At 37.4% G+C, this 19,794-nt stretch overlaps 3 protein-coding genes across 3 annotated transcripts; 1 reads left to right on the forward strand and 2 right to left on the reverse strand.

Moving 5' to 3' along the window:
* The first annotated feature begins 2,129 nt into the window (after positions 1 to 2,129).
* LOC104822191 (MLP-like protein 423) lies at positions 2,130 to 6,195 on the forward strand. The gene is made up of 3 exons (XM_010553340.2): positions 2,130 to 2,198; positions 5,336 to 5,492; positions 5,808 to 6,195. Exons 1-3 carry the CDS (start codon positions 2,130 to 2,132, stop codon positions 6,077 to 6,079), a joined length of 498 nt encoding a protein of 165 aa, XP_010551642.1. The 3' UTR covers positions 6,080 to 6,195.
* Positions 6,196 to 6,351: 156 nt separating this feature from the next.
* On the reverse strand, positions 6,352 to 9,809 carry LOC104822128 (WAT1-related protein At1g70260-like). Its single transcript, XM_010553247.1, has 7 exons — positions 9,464 to 9,809; positions 9,303 to 9,365; positions 8,467 to 8,583; positions 8,013 to 8,268; positions 7,231 to 7,389; positions 6,973 to 7,124; positions 6,352 to 6,785 (listed from the first exon to the last, which is right to left on the reverse strand). The coding sequence occupies exons 1-7, from the start codon at positions 9,661 to 9,663 to the stop codon at positions 6,614 to 6,616; spliced, it is 1,119 nt and encodes a 372-aa protein (XP_010551549.1). The 5' UTR covers positions 9,664 to 9,809; the 3' UTR covers positions 6,352 to 6,613.
* A 2,857-nt stretch (positions 9,810 to 12,666) lies between these two features.
* Positions 12,667 to 17,535, reverse strand: LOC104822129 (threonine--tRNA ligase, mitochondrial 1-like). Its single transcript, XM_010553248.2, has 20 exons — positions 17,248 to 17,535; positions 16,906 to 17,143; positions 16,757 to 16,816; positions 16,427 to 16,516; positions 16,208 to 16,282; positions 15,983 to 16,111; positions 15,810 to 15,899; positions 15,598 to 15,686; positions 15,410 to 15,506; positions 15,239 to 15,325; positions 15,021 to 15,105; positions 14,581 to 14,675; positions 14,322 to 14,354; positions 14,140 to 14,226; positions 13,950 to 14,042; positions 13,709 to 13,801; positions 13,376 to 13,597; positions 13,216 to 13,287; positions 13,060 to 13,131; positions 12,667 to 12,968 (listed from the first exon to the last, which is right to left on the reverse strand). The coding sequence occupies exons 1-20, from the start codon at positions 17,496 to 17,498 to the stop codon at positions 12,873 to 12,875; spliced, it is 2,154 nt and encodes a 717-aa protein (XP_010551550.1). The 5' UTR covers positions 17,499 to 17,535; the 3' UTR covers positions 12,667 to 12,872.
* Positions 17,536 to 19,794: the final 2,259 nt, after the last annotated feature.

Raw genomic sequence — 19,794 nt, forward strand, 5'->3', positions numbered from 1 at the left:
AGGTCGGACAATAGTTTCTGGAAAATGTCTAAATTCTCCTCTATTGTCCTAGAGCTGTCCATCCTAAACCCTGACACCCTCTGCATGAGGTACATCCTATTGGGGAGAGATTGCTCTATGTGCAACCGCTCTAGTTTCCTCCAGATTCCGAAGGCCGTCCTTTCGGATATGACCTTCCTTAGAACCTGATCCGCTAGAGCAAGCACTATGAGGTTCCTAGCCCTTCTACTCCTTTCTTGTTTCTCTTTGAGAGCCGGAGTGCCCGATCCCTTAGCCCCGGGTCCTATGACCCGGTGGAAAGAGACGTAAGACCTCCCGAATCCTCGGTTTCCCGAGCTGGAGTTTGTGGGCTCCCCTCATCAGCAACCTCCCATGTAGATGGATCATCCTCTAGTGTGTCCCCTAACCCTAAGATCTCTAAGCTAATGGACATCTTCTCCTTCCATAAGGAGAAGTCTCCCTTGCCGTCGAACTTCTCGACGTCAAGGCCGCGATACAGAGGGGCAGACATCACTAAGGAATACCTAATCTCTAACCCGAGGATGCACTAGACCTACCCAGAACGAAACTAACCTGGGAATGACTAACCCGACCCTAGGAGCACCTAAAACCAGACCTAAGGAGCAAGACCGATCCTAAGAGGACCTAAACCTAGGTATCTTTCAACCTAACAGACCTAATAGACTCTAAACCTGTCTACCTAAGACCTGATTACGTCTAATCAGACCTACCCCAAGGCTAACACTGACCTAACCAGCCTAGATCAGACCTAAACCGAGTCTATTCTGTCCCCCTAAGTCCTAATCAGACCTAAGCCAACCCAATATTGACTTACCTACCCCTGATCAGACTTGAATTAACCTAATCAGATCTAACCTAAGTCTAAACCGACCTAATTAAATCTGATCAGACCTTATCTAGCCTCAAATCAACCCTAACAGACCTGTACCTATTGATTTTTAAGCCTAATACAGACTTCTAACTCGCCTAATTCAGCCAAATCCTTCTATTCAGGCCTAACCGGACAGAATTACCGGACTCTATGACTGAAGACAAGTAACCAAAGTCTACCGCAGATCTAATCTGCCTCCTTCTAGGATAGATCGACCTATACAGATCCTAAATACCCTATACTAGACAGACTGCCCTAAGAACTGGACTCTATCTAACCCAATCGAACCAATCAGACCTAAAACCAACCAATTTAAGTCCTAATCAGACAATCCTGACCCTAAACCAACCAATCTAGATCTTTTCTAGTCAATACAGACCCTAAACCAGACAAATCCAGCCCTATTTGGACAAATCAGACCCTAATCAGACCTAAATCGGCCCAATCCCAATGTAAATTGACCTAAACCGGACTCTATTATCCTAAACCGGTCCTAGCTTGACTAAACCAGTCTGGGTTATCCCGAACTGGACCTAAATGGACTCGAACCGGTCTGAACCGGTCCAATTGACCCCAAACCGGACCTGAACCGGTCTAATTGACCTGAACCGATCTGGCTTTCCTAACCCAGTCAACCGTTGACCAAAATTGGTCAACACCTTGACTTACCCAGATTAAACGGGTTCGATCTAAAATCGAATTCGGTTTAATCCGACAAATTGATTTAAACCGGCTAGACCGGATTTAAACCAGCAACCCTAGTTCGGAAGCTTTGGCAGCCGAGTTAACCCGAGTCAACACAGTGGTTGACTCACCCCGATTTCCGACTCAGATGTGACTCAGTGAGCCACGGCTGATTTCACCGGAGAACCGCCGGTTTTTCACCGGTTTTCCCTTCCCGCTCCTAGATCTAGCACTAAACCAGGTAATCTTACCTCCTTGGACTCTAAACTCGACTGTGTGACTCAGTCCGAGTCTAGATCCGGAACCTTACCTCTCTTCCACCACCGGATCTGAGCGCCGCCGCCGATGTACGTTGTCGATCTCCCCACGAGAAGGCTCCTTTCGACGTTTCGACTCTGAAACACTCGACACACACCGTTAGAACGCTCACACCTAAAACCAGAGTTTCGGACTTACCTCGACCGGCTCTCGCCGTCGATGTCCGCCACTCCCTGCCTCGCAACCAGGCTCTGATACCACTTGTAGAGGATTTACCCTCTCCAATACCTCACCGATGTCCTCTCCGATTCACACGTTCATGCCAAGAATAGAAAAGAAAGGAGACACCGGAGTTACGAGTTCGGTATCGAGCTCTAACACTCGATACCTACGTCTCGGGAAGAGGGAACCGCTATTTGCTAGGTACAACACAGAAACACGTCGGAGACTCGACCGGAGTCGACTACAGCGCAACCGGAGAACCGAAGTTCGCCCAGAGAGAGAGAGAGAAGAGAAACCCTAGAGAGAAGACCCAAAAAACGCAAGTGTTCTGAAAACCGAAAACCCTAGGACTCATAACGCGTCCCTTACAATTTTCCCAAACTACCCCTCAGAGTCTCTACTTCATTCCGAGGCTTTGGAAGCCTCCAAATGGGTCAGCGGGTTTGGACGAAGAACGCTTCCTACAGTTATGATTGTGGGGTCATTCTAAATAAAAAAAAACTAGGCTAGGTTTTTTTTCCAACTATATGTTCGTCTCTTTCTTTCAAATTCATTCATCAGTTTGTTTTTTATTCTTCATCTTACAATTAAGAGATTCTCTCCTGAAATTTTATTTTGATTCTCAGGTAAGTAGATTTTACGAAATGATAATTTTGGCCATCACGTTCGATTATTGTCCTTGTTGACATATTTTTCTGCCAAAGTTCTAGACAATCGACAGTCTCAAATTACAGTCTCGTCGTCTTTTACGATTTTAGGGACTATCTTCATTTAATTCGCTTTGTAAAAGGAAATCGGTTTCTTTTTTTTTTCATTTTTCTTCTTTATGGAAAGCCAACAGAACATGTGATTCTCTATATCTGTCAATTTCTTTCTCGTATTGATTATGACCTAGAATAAATTGTTACATTTCTTCGCCTCTTCCTTTTTCCTGACACCAAAAAAAATCTAAGCTCCGATTAAGGATAAGAGGTAATTGAGTTGTCCTTTTTTTTTAAGATGAGATAATCGAGTTGTTCGAATCACTAATGCTAAATTCGGATGATTGATTTGGTGACTAACGAGCTTTGAAGAACAATAAAAAAGTAAAATAAGACATAATAGACATATTTTTTATTAATTAATTGATTTATATTATAGTTTTCTTTACAGATTTTTTGTGAAGATCAATACACGTTCTCTATATATGTATATTTTTTTATCTTTAATCTTTTGGAGTTGAACTTTTAATAACCTGGTATGATGACTATGTACGTGTTTGTTTTTTAGTTGATTTAAGATGATTATGTTATGTATTTTGAACTTTGAATATTGTTTGTACTTGATAGATTATATATTTTATTTATGTTTTTGAGATTTTTAAAGATTTTTATTTCTTATTTTTTGTTATTTTTATATCGGATACGGATATTTTAAATATCTGTAGTTTTTGTGGATATTTAAAATAACGGATATTCGAAAACTATGGATCGGATACGAATAATAATACTTAATATTTGCACGGATCAGATGCGGATACAAATATCTAAAAATTTACGGATATCTGATCTGTGTCCATCCTATTGACACGTGACTTCTATAGTAATAAATTAAAAGTAAATATATTCATTTAACCATTGTAGACAGACATAACTCCTTTACGTTAATTTGATCAAAGTAAAATATATTCATTTAACCATTGCACACACAATTTCTTTAAGTGAACTTGGTCAAAAAATATTTTATACTTTCGATAAACATTTATTATGATTCTCTCTCATTCGTCGAATTTATTAACTATTTATAAAAAAAATACAATACATAATTTAAGATTGATAACAATGCATAAAAATCAGTTTGACATAAAATTGTATAGATCCAAAAAGGATACATGTTTATATCTATATACATCTCCTCAATTATTATCCTAATTTTTTTTATTGCACTCATTCCCACACGCGATTCTATTTTCGATATTCAATATATTTAAAATCTATTTGTTTTGGTATCATTTTATTTTCAACGTATAAACTTTCATATTCTCTCGATTAGGAATGGTCATTTCGGTTATTAACCAAATAACCGAATCGAACTATTATTATTCGGTATGATTCGGTTCGGTTATTTGTCTAATAACCGAAATGACCACCACTAATTAATCGAGAGTTCATATGTTGAAAATAAAATGAAAAGAATGTCAAATATATTTTTTTCAACAATATTTATTTTATATTATACTCAAATTTCAATCATGAAAAGAATGGAAATGAAGTTTAGTGATTTGAATAAATCATTATAGTTATGTATAATTTAATCCACAAAATCAAATTATGTTATCAACAAAAAATACATTAAGAGAGTAAAATGAATAAAATCATGAATAACATAATAACTGTTCGGACAAAATTTATACGGGCCTTTTTTTTATCCACATATATTGTTGGGCCTTTTGATAGTTTATATGGGCTTTTCCTATATTTTTGGAATTTCGCCTTTTTAGTTATATGGCATTCAAATAAAATAGTTATATGATTGTTTTCTAATTATTGTATTTTTTTATTATTTATAACAGGTTCCCTTTTTTTCTCCATTTTTATCTAACATGAAAAAGGAAACTGATAATAAAGTTAGCTCAATCTCATTGAAAAAAACCCAAACATGAAAAAGGAAAATAATATAAGAAAAAGGAAACAAATAATAACAGATTACATATTATATTATAAGAAAGGATAATATCAAGATTTGCTGAATATAAAACCGTGTTGTTGTATTCATTCGACCAAATAACGTACAGATAGACAAAAGAGTTTAAATCTCACTAATAAACTATACACTAAAATATATCTATAATATATTTTGATAAAATATCAGAGATCCTTATGTAGAAACCAAAATAAACTCACAGTGAAAGTGCTCAAAAAAAAATCTGTTTCGGTGAGAAACAGAACAAGGACACGTTTCTGAATAATTGACTCGAGAGTTTTCGAGAAACAGCTCTCTATCTATTTTATTCCCAAAACTACAACTTAAATAGAATCAAATCAACGATAAAGAAAAACAAACTTCCTCAAATCATGCTAAAATCCTGGAATCAGTTGCTCTTGTTATTGAACTGGTCTTTTGACCAAACCTTCTCTCTCTTGTCCGAAACTTCCGTCCTCTACTTCAGTCTACGAATCAAGATTATTCTCTGTCACTCTTCCCCTTAATCTTGTTCGCCTAACCTGATATTTCTGAGCCCAATCGCATGACGTAGTAGCTCCAGTCGTTCTCGCGTCAATGGCTTAGTTAATAAATCAGCCAATTGCTCTTCAGTCCTCACATAATCCAACTCAATCTCTTCCTTCTGTATGCAATCTCTTTCCCAAAGCCTTTCCTAATGACTACAAAAGCATCGAAATCCTCGCCGGAGACGGCAACTCTCCCGGCTCCATTCGCTTCATTACTTACGGCCCAAGTAAGGTTTTTTTATACTAGGGTTTAGGGGCTCATCATGTTTCTTGTGTGTCAACTGTCAAGTCATCGAAGCTTTACGATTTCTTTCAAGCATCGTGTCGATTTTTCCCAAAGCCTTTCCTAATGACTACAAAAGCATCGAAATCCTCGCCGGAGACGGCAACTCTCCCGGCTCCATTCGCTTCATTACTTACGGCCCAAGTAAGGTTTTTTTATACTAGGGTTTAGGGGCTCATCATGTTTCTTGTGTGTCAACTGTCAAGTCATCGAAGCTTTACGATTTCTTTCAAGCATCGTGTCGATTGGGAAATTACAGGCTCGGAGCTGGTGAAGACATCGAAGGAGAAGATAGAGTCCGTGGATTTGGAGAAGAGAAGCTTCACGTACAGCATCATGGACGGTGACATGTTGAAATACTACAAGAGCTTCACGGGCACGATCACTGTCACTCCTAAAGACGGAGGCAGCCTCGTGAAGTGGTCGGGCGAGTTCGTGAAGACAGGACACGAGATCGAAGACCCGCATGTCATCAAGGATTTCGCGGTCAAGAACTTCAAGGAGATTGATGAGCATCTTCTCAAGCAATAGAGCTCTCAAAACCTTTTTAGGAGCCTCGAAATTGCAACTATCTTTATAAGGGGTTCGTCTTAAAGCCGGTCTATAAAACGTTAAATAAAGTCGAATCCGTGCGAATTATATCAAGTGAAATCGAATCTGTACGATCTATATATGTATGGCTATGCATGGTTTTCAAGTTGAATCAATATATAAAATTATAATATATATTTGCAAGACTTTATTTTAAGAAGGATGAAATGTTTGAAATACCATAACGAACATTTTCATCGATGATACGTGAATAGCATAATTTAGGGCTTGTTAATAATGTTGCCATATCATAACCACACAAGGGTCCATAACGAGCATCTATACACAAAATTTGCTTACAACTCGTAAGAACTGAGACTATATATATATAGGGTTTTGCCTTTCGGACCAAAAAACCTACGTCAGCAAAATCCCATTAATTGAAATTGACTTAACGGACACAAATTTATATATTTTAATTCACACCAAAAAATATATATAATCTTTTTTTTTTCTCTGGTGATTTCAATACGTTCAGACATGGCTGTCTTCCTCATGAAGGAGTGGGACCTTGTGTTCTTCGTCGGTATGAATTCCTTTAACATGTTTGGTCTCTTTCTTTGGAATCTGGTTCTCTTCGGTTTCTTTCATTTGGCCCCACGTCACCGTGAAATATCCCACCCCTCCTATTGCTGCTCCCAACACACTGCACCTCACCAATTACACCCACTTAAATTTTGGCTGAAACATTTTACAGTCTGATTCTGTAACCAATTTTGACCATATATTATAATAATTCTCCATGGCGTTAATTGAAGAATCTTCACTATAAATTGTTAAAATGGAAATTTTTCTACATAAACGTGGACAAAAAACAGTACGTACGTCCATACCTGCCATAGTGAAGGCTATTGACGAAGAAGCTGGTGCCGAAAAGAGCGGCCCAAAATATACCAAAGGGCTTGAATAACGGCACGTAAAATGGTCCTTTCATCTTGGTGCACTTCACTTGCACACTCGTACGTACCACGCTCCCGAATATTCCCTGCATGTATATTTCCCATGCAACATGCACGTTCCGTACGTACACCACTTAAATTAATTGATGATTTATATAAATGACAGAGTAAAATAAAAGGAAATATATATACCGTGACAATGATGAGGAGAAGATCGAAGTCGGGTTTGATAACCCAAGCGGATGGGTCTCTCTCCATAAATATTGAGAAGGTGAGACACTGCAATGTCCCGATTATGCTGTAAAACGACGCCACTTTCATCACCTGCGGATATTTTTGGACTGTCCCCATCTGCCCAAATATTACAATAATACATGTCCACACACACCCACCAAAAAAATATATCAGTACTCGCTGTGGCGTACGTGTGCATTGCATGTATGTATTATATTATAAAACACACGTAAGATCGAACTGCTACCAACAAATTAATATTTAAAAAAAAAACATTTCCGTCATCATTTTCGATAATATCTCCCAAAAAGAAAATCGACGTCATCACCAATCATTTTATAATCGTTAAATTTACCACTTGCATGGATTTGTTTGGTGCCCGGGTTAGAAGTCGAGACAAAATAATATCATATAACACGTACGACATCTTTTAGGTCCATGTTTACTAGGTGAATATTGCACGGTTGCACCATTCATTTGACGTGTTAGCCCTAAGGACGAAAAAGAATAAAGAGGATATCTGTTGTATCTTCCATATATGTTGCTATGTTAGAAATCTGATTGCGTATAAAACGTAACAATGCTTCTGTGAATGAGACACGCCGTATTTCGTCTGCAGCTTGCGGTTTCTGACACGTGACAAAGAACACTAGATCCAAAGCATTATTTAAAGCTGATTTACTATTAAGTCATTCATTACGTTATCTTTTAGTAATTTAGATTAATCGTATGATGAGTACCTGAATGGCGTTGAAGATCGAAACAGAGAAAGCCGCGGCTGCGAGAAAAAGGCCGCCCAGAACCCAGTTGTCGGGGATCTTGTAGTAGACGAAAAGCCGAGGGATCGATCTAAGCAGTTCGGTCGGGGAAGAAGAAGAAGAAGGCCTTATGTAAGGACCTTTGTAGAATTCCTCGACAATCGCTCCACTTATTGATATCAATGAACCAATCACTTTGGCTCTTGTGCTCTTATTTTGCCACTCTAAGCTGCTCCTCCTATATATATATATATATATATACACACCAAAAGTGTAATGTATGTATAATGACAAATTAGTTGTTGTTATATATGAATGTTGTATTGGTTTTGGGATGAGATATTGTACATATAAATACGATTAGGGAGGCGTAAAATATATTTAGAAAGAAAGAAAAAGTACATGATATTATCATATAGGGGAGAGAGGGACTAACCTGAGAAGGAGAGAGAGCAAGAAGGAGAAGGAAGGGATGAGCAAACCCATTGCACATACCACGATGGGTGAACTAAAGCTTAGTCCCACAAATGCCAAATTCTGGAACATAAATATCCTAACAAAGTAATTTAATAACGAAATTAGATTGAACTAACGAATAAAAAAAGAATATGTGACGTGTGTATATATATATATATATATGTATATGTGTCTGCATGTATATACGTAAGAGAGCACAGAAAAATCTTGGTGCAACGCCATGCACTTTGTATTTAAATCGCACTGAAAATTTAGAACAGATAAAAAATAAAAGGTGGGTGCGTGCAAGCGCCGCACTCGAGCAAATTTAACGTCACCGTGTGGAAAATTTGGCAAATACATTATATTATACGATAATTTTGCACATATGTGGCGAATTATGTAATATGTACCAATCTGCATGCAATTCGTTTCCCCCCCTCTCTCTCTCTCTCTCTCTCTCTCCACGTAGCTAGAAGACGTGGCACAGTTGTCGAAGTTTCTAATCCACCAATTAGCATTTTCATATTCCTTTCCAGAAATGGTCCAATCTTATAACAGATCATTTGCTGCCATGGCCACTTGAACATGTACATCACCATTATGATGAGATTTATTCAAATGATTTCTGACCTCAGTATTAACATATTGGATTTTAGGGGTTGATATCCTCTTTTCATGTAACCATTTATCTAAATCTATCAATATTTACATCGATCTATCAAGACAAGTTTATGTAAGGGTGTAATTGAGGATTAACCGGTATCAAAACAACGTTAAGTGACTGTGAGGAAAATAAAAAGGAGAGAGACGCACCCGGTGAAACCAAGGAAGAAAACGCGAACGAGAAGAGGCCGAGAGAAGATGGAGAGTTGGGTTCTGAAAAAGACGTAATATTAATGAAATTAGTCAGACGATTTAATTAGAGATTAATCGAAAGAAAGGTGACGAATATGTATTTCAATCGGTGGACCGACCTATCATGTCTGTGAAACAAGAAGGAGAAAGGAAGAAGAAGAAAGGATCCGAGAGCGTTTGTGTAAACGACGAACACAAAAGGACTCATCCCTCCCGTCAATGCTGTTTTTGCCATAATCGTTAAGGCGATCGTGCATCCCTCCATCAACACCATTACCAAAAACGGCGCGGTTTCTTCTCTCCTAACCTTTACTTCCATAGCTACCACCGAAGAAAAAAAACGGCACAATTTTCTCTTCTGATACTTGAACACGACACGGTTTCTTCTCCGAGGATCTTGGATGAATTATGTACAAAGGAGAGATAATGAGATCCTTTGGGAAATAATAATGGAGAAGATGAGAGAACGCTGGTTTTGCTTTCTTGGACCTTATATTATATAGACGGACGAAATTAATAATGTATTTCTTTTACATTTTCTGTATATTCTTTTTGGGAATGTAACCTTTCACGAAGAGGTGAAGCTACTTTAAAGTTGTGACGAAGCAACACGAGTGACTGTGTCTGCACTAAAAAGATGCTTACGTCATATTTTATTTACATTCTTATCAAAACAATTCATTTTTATAAAATAAAGATTATTATATAATATATAATATATGGTTACGTCGGGTTTGTATTTTTGTTCCGTTCGAGCAAGACTTGGAACGTAGACCAACTCACATACGTCAGCAAATCATTGTTAATTAATCATACACCAATTCATCCAATTAAATTACAACACATGTATTTATAAATCCACCGAACATCTGCTTGAACAAAAAAAAATAATAATAATAAGAATAAGAATAATAATAAACATTTCGCAGGGAATATCTTCAGGCTGTAGATATCATATATATGCAACTGATAAAAGCCATGCCATGATTCTATCAAACATAATTAATAAGTGCTGTTTTAAATGGATTTCTAAATAAATACCTTTAATTGCGTTTATTTTGATTTTCAAATGCTAATGCAAACTAATACAATATTTGTTAAATTGTGTAGATTCTTCCCAATGCAAAAGGGTTATTGCAAAAGCTTGTATTGTGGATCTTTGATCCTGGACTGTCCATATTTTTTTATTAATATACACCACATTAAAATAAAAAAAAATATATATATATATATAATATTTGTGGGACTATCTCTTATGTGGTGGAGGTTGAGAAAGGGCCCACATAAAGGCGTATTCAAAGTTGTGGGGTCCAAATGAAATAATGATAAAATAGATTGCCCGAAATCTGAAAAAAGGCGTCATTTCTAATCAACCCCTCCGGTAGAATCCAAGTATTTGATACCTAGATGGGTAGTGGATTCATACAAAGGAAAAATTAGGTTATAGGTCTATCGTTTAATTAATCCCCTAATATTTGTGACGCTAGGCCGGTGAATATGTGATGATGGCTAATTAGACTATACCCATCATAAAATATATTTCTCTTTTTTTTTTAAATAATAAAATCCTTTATTTATTTAAGTAATTCTAATGTTTCAAAATTAAACATTTAAATAGTATCCAATATATGGTTTTAACTCAATTAAAGCAGACTACAAGCATATAATTCGGTTAAATTAATAAATGTGCCTACATATATATATATATATATATATGTGTGTGTGTGTGTGTATAATTTGATGAATGATGTTTTAGTGAAGAAATTGCTCTCCTATTTTAATATCAAAGTGACTCTTCGTAGTGATATTTGGACCAAATCGTTAAGCTCATAATTCATTTGGTTGCATTCGAATTAAACTGTATACAGAATAAAAACATGCAACGAATAAATACGTATCCAATTGTCCCCTAATTGATTTTATAAGTTTTGTTACTTAATGTTCAATTCTTCTTTTTATGTATACTCCAGTTTTTTTTTTCCGTATACTTGGGTTACTTTCTGTAAAATGATTTATAAATGCTTGTGGTACTTTTTTGTTGTGATAAAGCTCGGGCCTCTAGATTTGGTTTGATGGGCTTTGATATGTGGCCCAAATTAGGATTCGTGATGTGCACGTGGGCCGCCCCGACTATTCAGCCTTTGCTTTTATATACTTGAAACTGAAAGTCACACGCGCACTATATGCGCGTGAGAATCACCGCCATAAAATGTCCACACTATAGTCCAGGCATTTTCCCTAATTTTATTCGGAAGGGAAAATCAGGCGCGTGGAGAAGGTGGTTTATTGTTCGCAATAGTTGCTTTATTCCTTCCACTCCGTTTTTTTTTTTTTTCCACATAATTGCTTGAAATCTGAGAAAAAAAAACTTGGAATTAGATGGCGCCGGAAAAAAAGACGGACATTTTTTTAAACGACTTGGAATCATATATATATATATATATAATAAAGTAACACAATTAAATCACATTTTTAATCTGACCAGTGCGTTGGATATTTCAGAATAACCGTGCTTCTATACGCCGAAAAATGAAAATATGTCTCTTGTGAAAACTACATTATATCATGCATCACGGGCCGTGGTTCTACAAACCAGTAATTACCGATTTGTATTAATTCGTCCATATATAAAATATATATATTTGAATTCAGATTTATAAATTGAAGTTATTTGTAAATCGAATTTATATTTTACAATTTTATGGTGATATCCTTGCTTTACCCAACATAATATCAATTTTTATACATTTATTAAAAATTATAAATTTTTTCCTTTTTATGGTGATATTGTCGATATTTATAAACATGCAAAAAGCTACAAACTGGTTTGAATATCTAAAATTTAGAAAATCATGATATTCAGAGATGAATGTCAAATTTTAATAACCGATATTCAAACAAAAATTCAACTATTTAAAATTTTCGACTGGTGTCCATCCATAAACACAAAAAAAGGACACACCTTGTACTAATCAACGTAAAAACCCCATTTCAAGTCACTAAAATTTATTGTTTTGATTTGACCATATCATCAACCAAATTGCCATTGTTAAAGCAAAAAAGACGTTAAAGGACTTTAGAGATCTGATCACTCGTACCATACTGAGGCAAGATCTAATTAGTGATTGTATATGGGATCAACGAGACAATGGTTTGGATGAAGGATTTTAGCCGTGGTTAGGTTTTTTTTTTATCTCGAATATGTACCTCATCTCGCCTCTATTTCCTCATCTCTGCCTCGCCTTTGCCCTTGCACGATAACCCACGAATACCCGAACACCTCGGGTACCTACACAACCCGAGTCCGGGCACAGATTCCAACTCTCAAAAATCCAAACGACTCGAATTTGAAATCAAATACCTCAAAATTTCGGGTACCCTTTGTTGTATAACTCCTCACAACTCTTAAATCAGGAGAAACATCAAATTAGCTTCGACCTTCACGAGGTGTATAGCAGGTTTTCACATTCACATGTCCTATCGGGGGGACATGTCATTGATAAAATTGGAAACGTTGCCTGTCGGATCTTAGTGATAGGCAGCTGCCTCGTCCTTGAATTGCTGCAGCAGACCCTCTATGCTCTTCACCGAGTGGTCTGATTTGTCTCTCACCCGAACACTCACCTGTAATTTCATCAATCGTTCCAAAAGATTTGTCGTTAAAAGAAATACGATTATTGGGACCGTGACAAAGTTTGGGACCAGCAAAATTAACCTGTCCGGTTTTAGCTTCATCCTCACCCACGACCAGTATGTAGTTATACTGCGCCAACTGAGCTTCTCGAACCTGAACCGGCAACATATCCCCATCTCACTCAAAAAAAAAAAAATGGCAACACGAAGCAACCATTGATTTCAAAAAATGGGTTACCTTCTTCTGGATCTTCCTATCGGATAGGTCCACATCAACATAGTATCCGGCATCATGGATCTGGTCCCTCACCTATTGTATTGTATCGGACAATAAGAATTGAGTAAAGATCAGAACTCATAATGATAAACAGAACATCGGAGACAATGGTATGAACAACCTTTAATGCGTATGGAGACGATTTCTCAGAGACGGGGCAAACAATGGCCTGTCGTGGACTAAGCCAGAAGGGCCATTTTCCTTTGTAGTGCTCCAACAATATGGCAAACATACGCTCCACTGATCCTAACACTGCTCTGTGTATCATTACAGGTCTCTCCCTCTTGGCTTCGTCCTCGGCTGAGTATTCCAGTTTGAATCGGTCCGGAAGTTGGAAGTCAAGCTGAGTTGTGAGCCCACATAAAAAAAAAAAAAGATGATGAATTTCAGTGCTGAAGATAGCGAGAGATGTGTGCTTAATAGGGAAAATAAGACGCTTTGGAAGAGTATAAACCTGTAGAGTAGCACACTGGAATTTCCTATTCATTGCATCAGAAACGGTGATGTCTATCTTTGGTCCGTAAAATGCTCCATCTCCTTCATTTAACTGCCCAAATCAATAATACAGATATTAAATTAGAATAAATCCTGGCCATACCAAGAGGTATTCCACCACTTCAGAAAAATCAACAGCGTATTACAGAGTTACAAATAACATTGTGTTTATATACGAGAAGAGAGACTGATGTTCATACCTGCCATGGCTTCCCAAAGGCATTTAGCGCTTCTTTAAGAGCGTTTTCAGCTCTATCCCATGTTGCCAAGTCTCCTAGGTACTTCTCTGGCCTCTAAAAAAATTCAGAACAACATTCAAATAATGGGCCACTGAGACATGCACCTCAAGTAATGTTAATTCTATCAAATAGATTTTTGCACATATCATACTGTTGAAAGTTTTAGCTCATAGGTAAACCCAAAAATTTTGTAAGCATAGTCAATGAACTCCAACACACCCTTCACTTCTTCTGTAACCTGAAAATCGGATAGATGACGATAATTATACCAAAAAGGGAGTGGGGTTCAAGGTTGCACCAACATTGCTGGATAAAGAAACACATTCCACAAACCTGAGACTCTTTACAGAATATGTGTGCATCGTCCTGCAGAAAATAATAAGAGGAAGGCACTTTAGAAACACCTAGGTTACATGAAAAGGGACCAAATACAAAATCACAAATAAGTGAAGGGATTAATTCCCATCAACAGCAGGATAAGGTAGCCAGTTTGGTCCACAAACCCAATCATTGTGATGGAAAAGGAAAGTCAGCAAGTCTTAGTGTGATTTTATGAACAAGAAAACAAGTATGTGAGGATTAAGAGTGATACCTGCTGGAATCGACGAACACGAGTTAACCCAGTAAGTGCTCCACTTGCTTCATTCCGGTGCAACACACCAAAGTCAGCCAGTCTGAGAGGTAATTCTGCAGACCATTTACAAAGTAAGCGGAAAATATCAACAATGAAAAATAACAACACTTGACAAAATAGTCAAGATTCCTTCCCAATTGTTCTCTTAACCATCAGATTGATGAAGCCTTCAGCTCTCTGTATATTCTCATTTTTAGAAGGTACATAACAGAAAACGCTCCTAATGAACATTAAATGACATTGTAGACAATAGCAACGAAGAAATGATCTTCAGAGAGGAAAAAAAGGAGTCACAAAACAGCGCCTTATGCAGTAGTTATAATTTAATTACACTGTTACTGTGACTGCAAGAGTTGAATTTGATGATGTCAAACTACAAAACCAGAGCAGAATTTCACCTCTGTATGAACGAACTCTGTGTTGGAACATCAAACAGTGACCAGGGCAATTCATTGGTTTGAGCCCAAATTCTTGCTTCTCAATCTGTGTATGGAACAACAACAATATGGCAAATAATATATCACCAGAAGAATAAACATAAAAAAGAAATTTGCATCCGTAGGGAAGCAAGAGGCAAAAGCAAAAAGGACTCAAAGAGACTGTTAAACGGTCTTACATCAAACACAAACATGTTTTCCTTGTAGTTTGCAGCATGTCCAGATGTTTCCCAAAGATTCATGTTGTACATATTTGGGGAGATAACCTGCCAGTTAATGGTTGATTAGCTATCCATCTCACCAAGTACATAAAGTAGCAGTACCAGCAGGAGTACTATAGTAGGAAGGACCTCTGTGTAGCCTCTTTTCCAGTATTGCTCCTTAATGAATGCCATCAGCTTATTATATACACGAGTACCAAGCGGGAGGAAGAACCAGCTTCCAGGACTGCGGCTCAATAATATAATAAACATATTAAGTTTCGTAGAACATAGTGTTAAAACAGATGGAAGGAATGATATAATAGCATTTGCAGCACCTTAGTGGATGACAAAAGAACAGTTCCTGCTTTTGGCCCAACAACCTGTGGTCATATTTTTTCGCTTCTTCAAGAAAATCAAGATGTTGCTGTTCAGAAAACAAAGATATTTGATCATACAGAATCACACAAATACAGGATAGGAAGGGCCTATCAATAGGCTTAAATATTTAACACAAAACAGCATCAAATTTGTCAATAATAATGATTACCTTCAGCCGCTTCTGATCTGGAAAAGATATCCCATAAACTCTTTGTAAGCTCTCGCGGTCTTTGCAACCCCTCCAGTAAGCTGATGAGGCCTGCGAAAACAAAGCAGTCAACAAAGGAAAGAGGAAATTTGTGGAAAACAAATCGGAATTTCCAGTGGCGTCTAGCATTTCACCTTCATAGACTTGAATGCTTTGGCAAATGATGTGTTTGGTATATGCGGTCCACGGCACAAATCAACCAAAGGCCCGCATCTGTAGACAGTTATGGTCTTGTCCGCAGGCAAATCGTTGATGATCTCAATCTTATAAAAATAACACCAGAAGAGCGAGTTCAAAAGACATTCAAAATCAGAGCTTGAACCCTTGTGAGTTTAATGACTCAACTCTTCCCAACCCACCTTAAAATTATTATCAGAAAACATTTCAAGTGCTTGATCCCTTGTGACTTCAATCCTTTCAAATGGTTGTTTTTCCTAACATGGTGATAGAAGGGAATCAGAACATCAACTGCTGTTCAAGGTCTTCAAGAAGAAGCAAAAAGACTTGAAAAAAGTTTGAACACGGAGGGTTACAAAAACATTACACAGAGTTAAACTATCCTAGAGAAGAAACAATACCCCAACAGCTTTTGATGCGGCTTTATCGATCTTGCTAAAATGATCTTCATTCAATCCAAAATCTCCATAAAATGCATCGTAGTAAAAACCCTGCAAGAGAATTCCACCAATAAAAATCAATGATATCACCACTCTGCACATCACAGAGGAAAATCCAAAGCGTCCTATGGCGATTTCTCTCATTAAATATCTACCCTTAAATCTAAACCCGTTACGAGATTCAAAAGAAAGAACAACTAAAAAAACTACCATGGAACTGCATATACAACCGACAACCGATTAAGCTGAAACAAAGTAGACTAACAACACGTACGAGCACATTCCTCTTACCTCTCCTCTGGTCGTACACGGCCCAATACATAGCTTGCAACCATACTCCTGCTCAAGAGCCTGCACAGAGGATACCACCAGTTCACAAAAACGAAGTTCATATCATGAAATCTTTACAATTACAATTTACAATGACACATTCACTTCACCTGGCCAAGAATGTGAGCGCTAGAATGCCAAAAGGTATCTCTGCCTTTGTCGCTATCAAATGTGAAAATCTCGAGATTACAATCTCCCTCCAAAGGCCTAGTCATGTCCCACAGAACATCGTTGACCGAAGAAATCAGCGCATTTGCCGCTAAACCCTTAGAAATCCCCAACGCAATCTCCATTGGAGTCGTCGCCCACCTCTTCCCTTCTCTCGCGCTCCCATCTGGCAATGTAATCCTAACATCCCCAATACCGAAATGGTCACCAAAACAATCGAAAAACAAACAACGAACCCATTCGAGCATGTGCTCAATACTATAGGCATAGCCCCATCGGATTACTTGATCGCATCGTGGGGGAGAGATTGGAGCTGCTCAAGCTGCTGGGCTTGGATCTGCTCGAAGAGCTTGATACGCTTGGGAATGACGGCGGAGAGATATGCTTCGTCCTTGGGATGAGAAACCGCCATGGATGAAATTGTGGATAACGAAGAAGCAGACACAAGGAGATAGGGTTTGCAGAGAGACAAAAGATAAGACGAAGAAGCAGCGGTGAGACGACGGAGCGAGCGAACCGATAGACGGAGGAGCATCAAAAGGAAAGGCGAGTGAGTTTCCGTTGAGGTTTTTGATATCTGAGCCTAGGGATTTTGTATTCCTGGGCATCACATAGTGGACCCAGTCAACAGTTTCATACGGCCCATTTAGAGCCCGTTATAAAGCCCGTCCAGATTGGTGACGAGATGCCGTTTCATGATTCATAAAACGACTTGAATTGTTAACCTGGAAGATAAAAACGACAGGAAACTAAGCGAGTCTTTAGCCGACAAGGAGAGCTGATGTCTCTTTGAATAGTCGCGGTCGATGAGTTGGCCAAACACATGGAAGCATGGGTTGCTTGTATGTCGAATGATGTAACCGATCAAATAAACGCATTTTGATGCAAAACACATGAGCATGCCATGCATGATCATATATTTTAGTGGGTTTTTGTAGAACCCAATGAATGAAGTATACCAATTATTGTTCTTTTGAGATCCTTTTAATATATATATATAAAGGTACACTGCATTGTATGTATATTTTTTTTTGTGTATGTATGTGTGTATATATATATGTGTGTGAGCTCTTCTTTTTTTTTTTTTTTTTTTTTGGACCGATGAAGGGTGAAGCTGGCAAAATTATCAGAGTTGATGGAGGACTATATATGCAAATCTTTGTAACCACTCGTCCATGTTAACCTTTATGGCGAAGCACATGTAGCATGTTGAAACTGGTCCGACCCACAAAAACTATCAGGATTCGTATATCGCATTAATAACAGACATCGATCGTAGACTTTGATATTCACGGATCAAACACGCCATGTGCTTCACGAATTTACTTGTATACATATATATATATATATATATATATATTGCCATATGGGAGAATTTTATAAATTTATGAAAATATTGTATCTAGAAATCTCGCTAAATTTGCCAATTATATCACAACATCTCAATTGTTGCAATAAATCTGAACAGGTTGCACATAACATCTTAATTTTTCTTATGATAAATAATAGTTTTCTTCACGGTCCACATGTTCAAAACTCGAGAATAAAGAACAATTACCCTATAAGAAGCTGGCGATATCCCAAACACCAAACCCTAAAATGTCTAATTCCGCAACGGATTCGGGTTCAAAGGAGTAACGAACCCACGAAAAAAAATTAAACATTTCCAGAAACAAAAAACAAATTCATCTTTCTTGATGTAAAGAGTCGTCATACATACAATAAATAAGAATAACGTTATCTTCCAAAAAGGTCGTTTAGATTATGCAAAGGTACGGGAATAAAAGGCGACTAATTAAAAGGTATAAACGAAGAACTCCCGTCTAAGTTATGGACGAACGAATATTCTATTAGTTAATTGCATTTTTTTTTGTTGGATACAAATAGTATTCAAATAGGGTTTAAATGTACATTATATATTAATTCAATACTAATATTAATATATAATGTACAGTTATTATACACACCGATTAAGATAGGTAAAGTGAAGAGCTAACTGAAAAGAGGCAAAAAGACAATCACCTGGTAGATCACGGTGCATCTCCATTTCCATGATCCCATGCATGCATGTTTTTTTTTTTGCGGGGAGAGAGCCATGCAGATGCAAGGACGTATGGGCCAAAATCGGACGGTCAGAAATAGCCCAAGACTATTTCCCAAGTGGATCCTATCGATCAACGATATCACGTCATCCACGTAGATTTGCCCAACTCTCTTTCCGACATGAATGTCTTTAACTCGAACCCATTTGAATATTATGATCTTCATATATATACACGTTACGTTTGTGATACTTAATGTTGCCCTTGGGAATTGGTCCAATATGTAAATTCACCATGCGGCACAACACGTACGAGGCATTAATTGATTCACACGATCTTATAACTATTATCGATTTTTTTTTAAATTTTATTTTATGTGGGATATTGTAGGATAGTAGGACGGGTGTCGTTTAACTTTTGTTTGCATTTTGCATGGTCCACTTTTTTTTTTTGTTTTTGTTTGGTGGCGTTATCGTAGTAGACAGAAGTATCGATTCTTAGCCGTTGAACCCACGATCACTGTTTTGTTTTCTTCGCAATACAATATAGTACTACTTAATAGAAACCTATATGTCGTTTAACGTTTTTGTCTGCTTCCATTTCGTGTTTGATTTATTATTAATGGTTCTGGTTTTTGTGAATGTAATGATTGGACGAAGCCGAAGGAAGTCCCCCATGAATTAAGATATACGTCTGGCTTATTCAATCAATATATATATATATATATATACAACACACGTCTGGCCTTTGTGTAATATATATATATATATATATATATATATATATATA

Source organism: Tarenaya hassleriana, unplaced genomic scaffold (genome assembly GCF_000463585.1).
Source record: "Tarenaya hassleriana unplaced genomic scaffold, ASM46358v1 Cleome35, whole genome shotgun sequence".
NCBI lineage: Eukaryota > Viridiplantae > Streptophyta > Magnoliopsida > Brassicales > Cleomaceae > Tarenaya > Tarenaya hassleriana.

What these genes read in the sequence shown, in the direction of transcription:
- LOC104822191 (XM_010553340.2), top strand. Translation starts at nt 2,130, where the DNA reads ATGTCCTCTCCGATTCACACGTTCATGCCAAGAATAGAAAAGAAAGGA. An exon ending in ACACCGGAGTTACGAGTTCG is followed by an intron (nt 2,199 to 5,335) that starts GTATCGAGCTCT and finishes TTAATAAATCAG; the next exon opens with CCAATTGCTCTTCAGTCCTC. An exon ending in CTTCATTACTTACGGCCCAA is followed by an intron (nt 5,493 to 5,807) that starts GTAAGGTTTTTT and finishes GGGAAATTACAG; the next exon opens with GCTCGGAGCTGGTGAAGACA.
- LOC104822128 (XM_010553247.1), bottom strand. Translation starts at nt 9,663, where the DNA reads ATGGAAGTAAAGGTTAGGAGAGAAGAAACCGCGCCGTTTTTGGTAATG. An exon ending in TTGCTCTCTCTCCTTCTCAG is followed by an intron (nt 8,269 to 8,466) that starts GTTAGTCCCTCT and finishes ATATATATATAG; the next exon opens with GAGGAGCAGCTTAGAGTGGC. An exon ending in CGATCTTCAACGCCATTCAG is followed by an intron (nt 7,390 to 8,012) that starts GTACTCATCATA and finishes ATATTTGGGCAG; the next exon opens with ATGGGGACAGTCCAAAAATA.
- LOC104822129 (XM_010553248.2), bottom strand. Translation starts at nt 17,498, where the DNA reads ATGCTCCTCCGTCTATCGGTTCGCTCGCTCCGTCGTCTCACCGCTGCT. An exon ending in GCGCTCACATTCTTGGCCAG is followed by an intron (nt 16,817 to 16,905) that starts GTGAAGTGAATG and finishes TCCTCTGTGCAG; the next exon opens with GCTCTTGAGCAGGAGTATGG. An exon ending in AAAACATGTTTGTGTTTGAT is followed by an intron (nt 15,106 to 15,238) that starts GTAAGACCGTTT and finishes TTCCATACACAG; the next exon opens with ATTGAGAAGCAAGAATTTGG.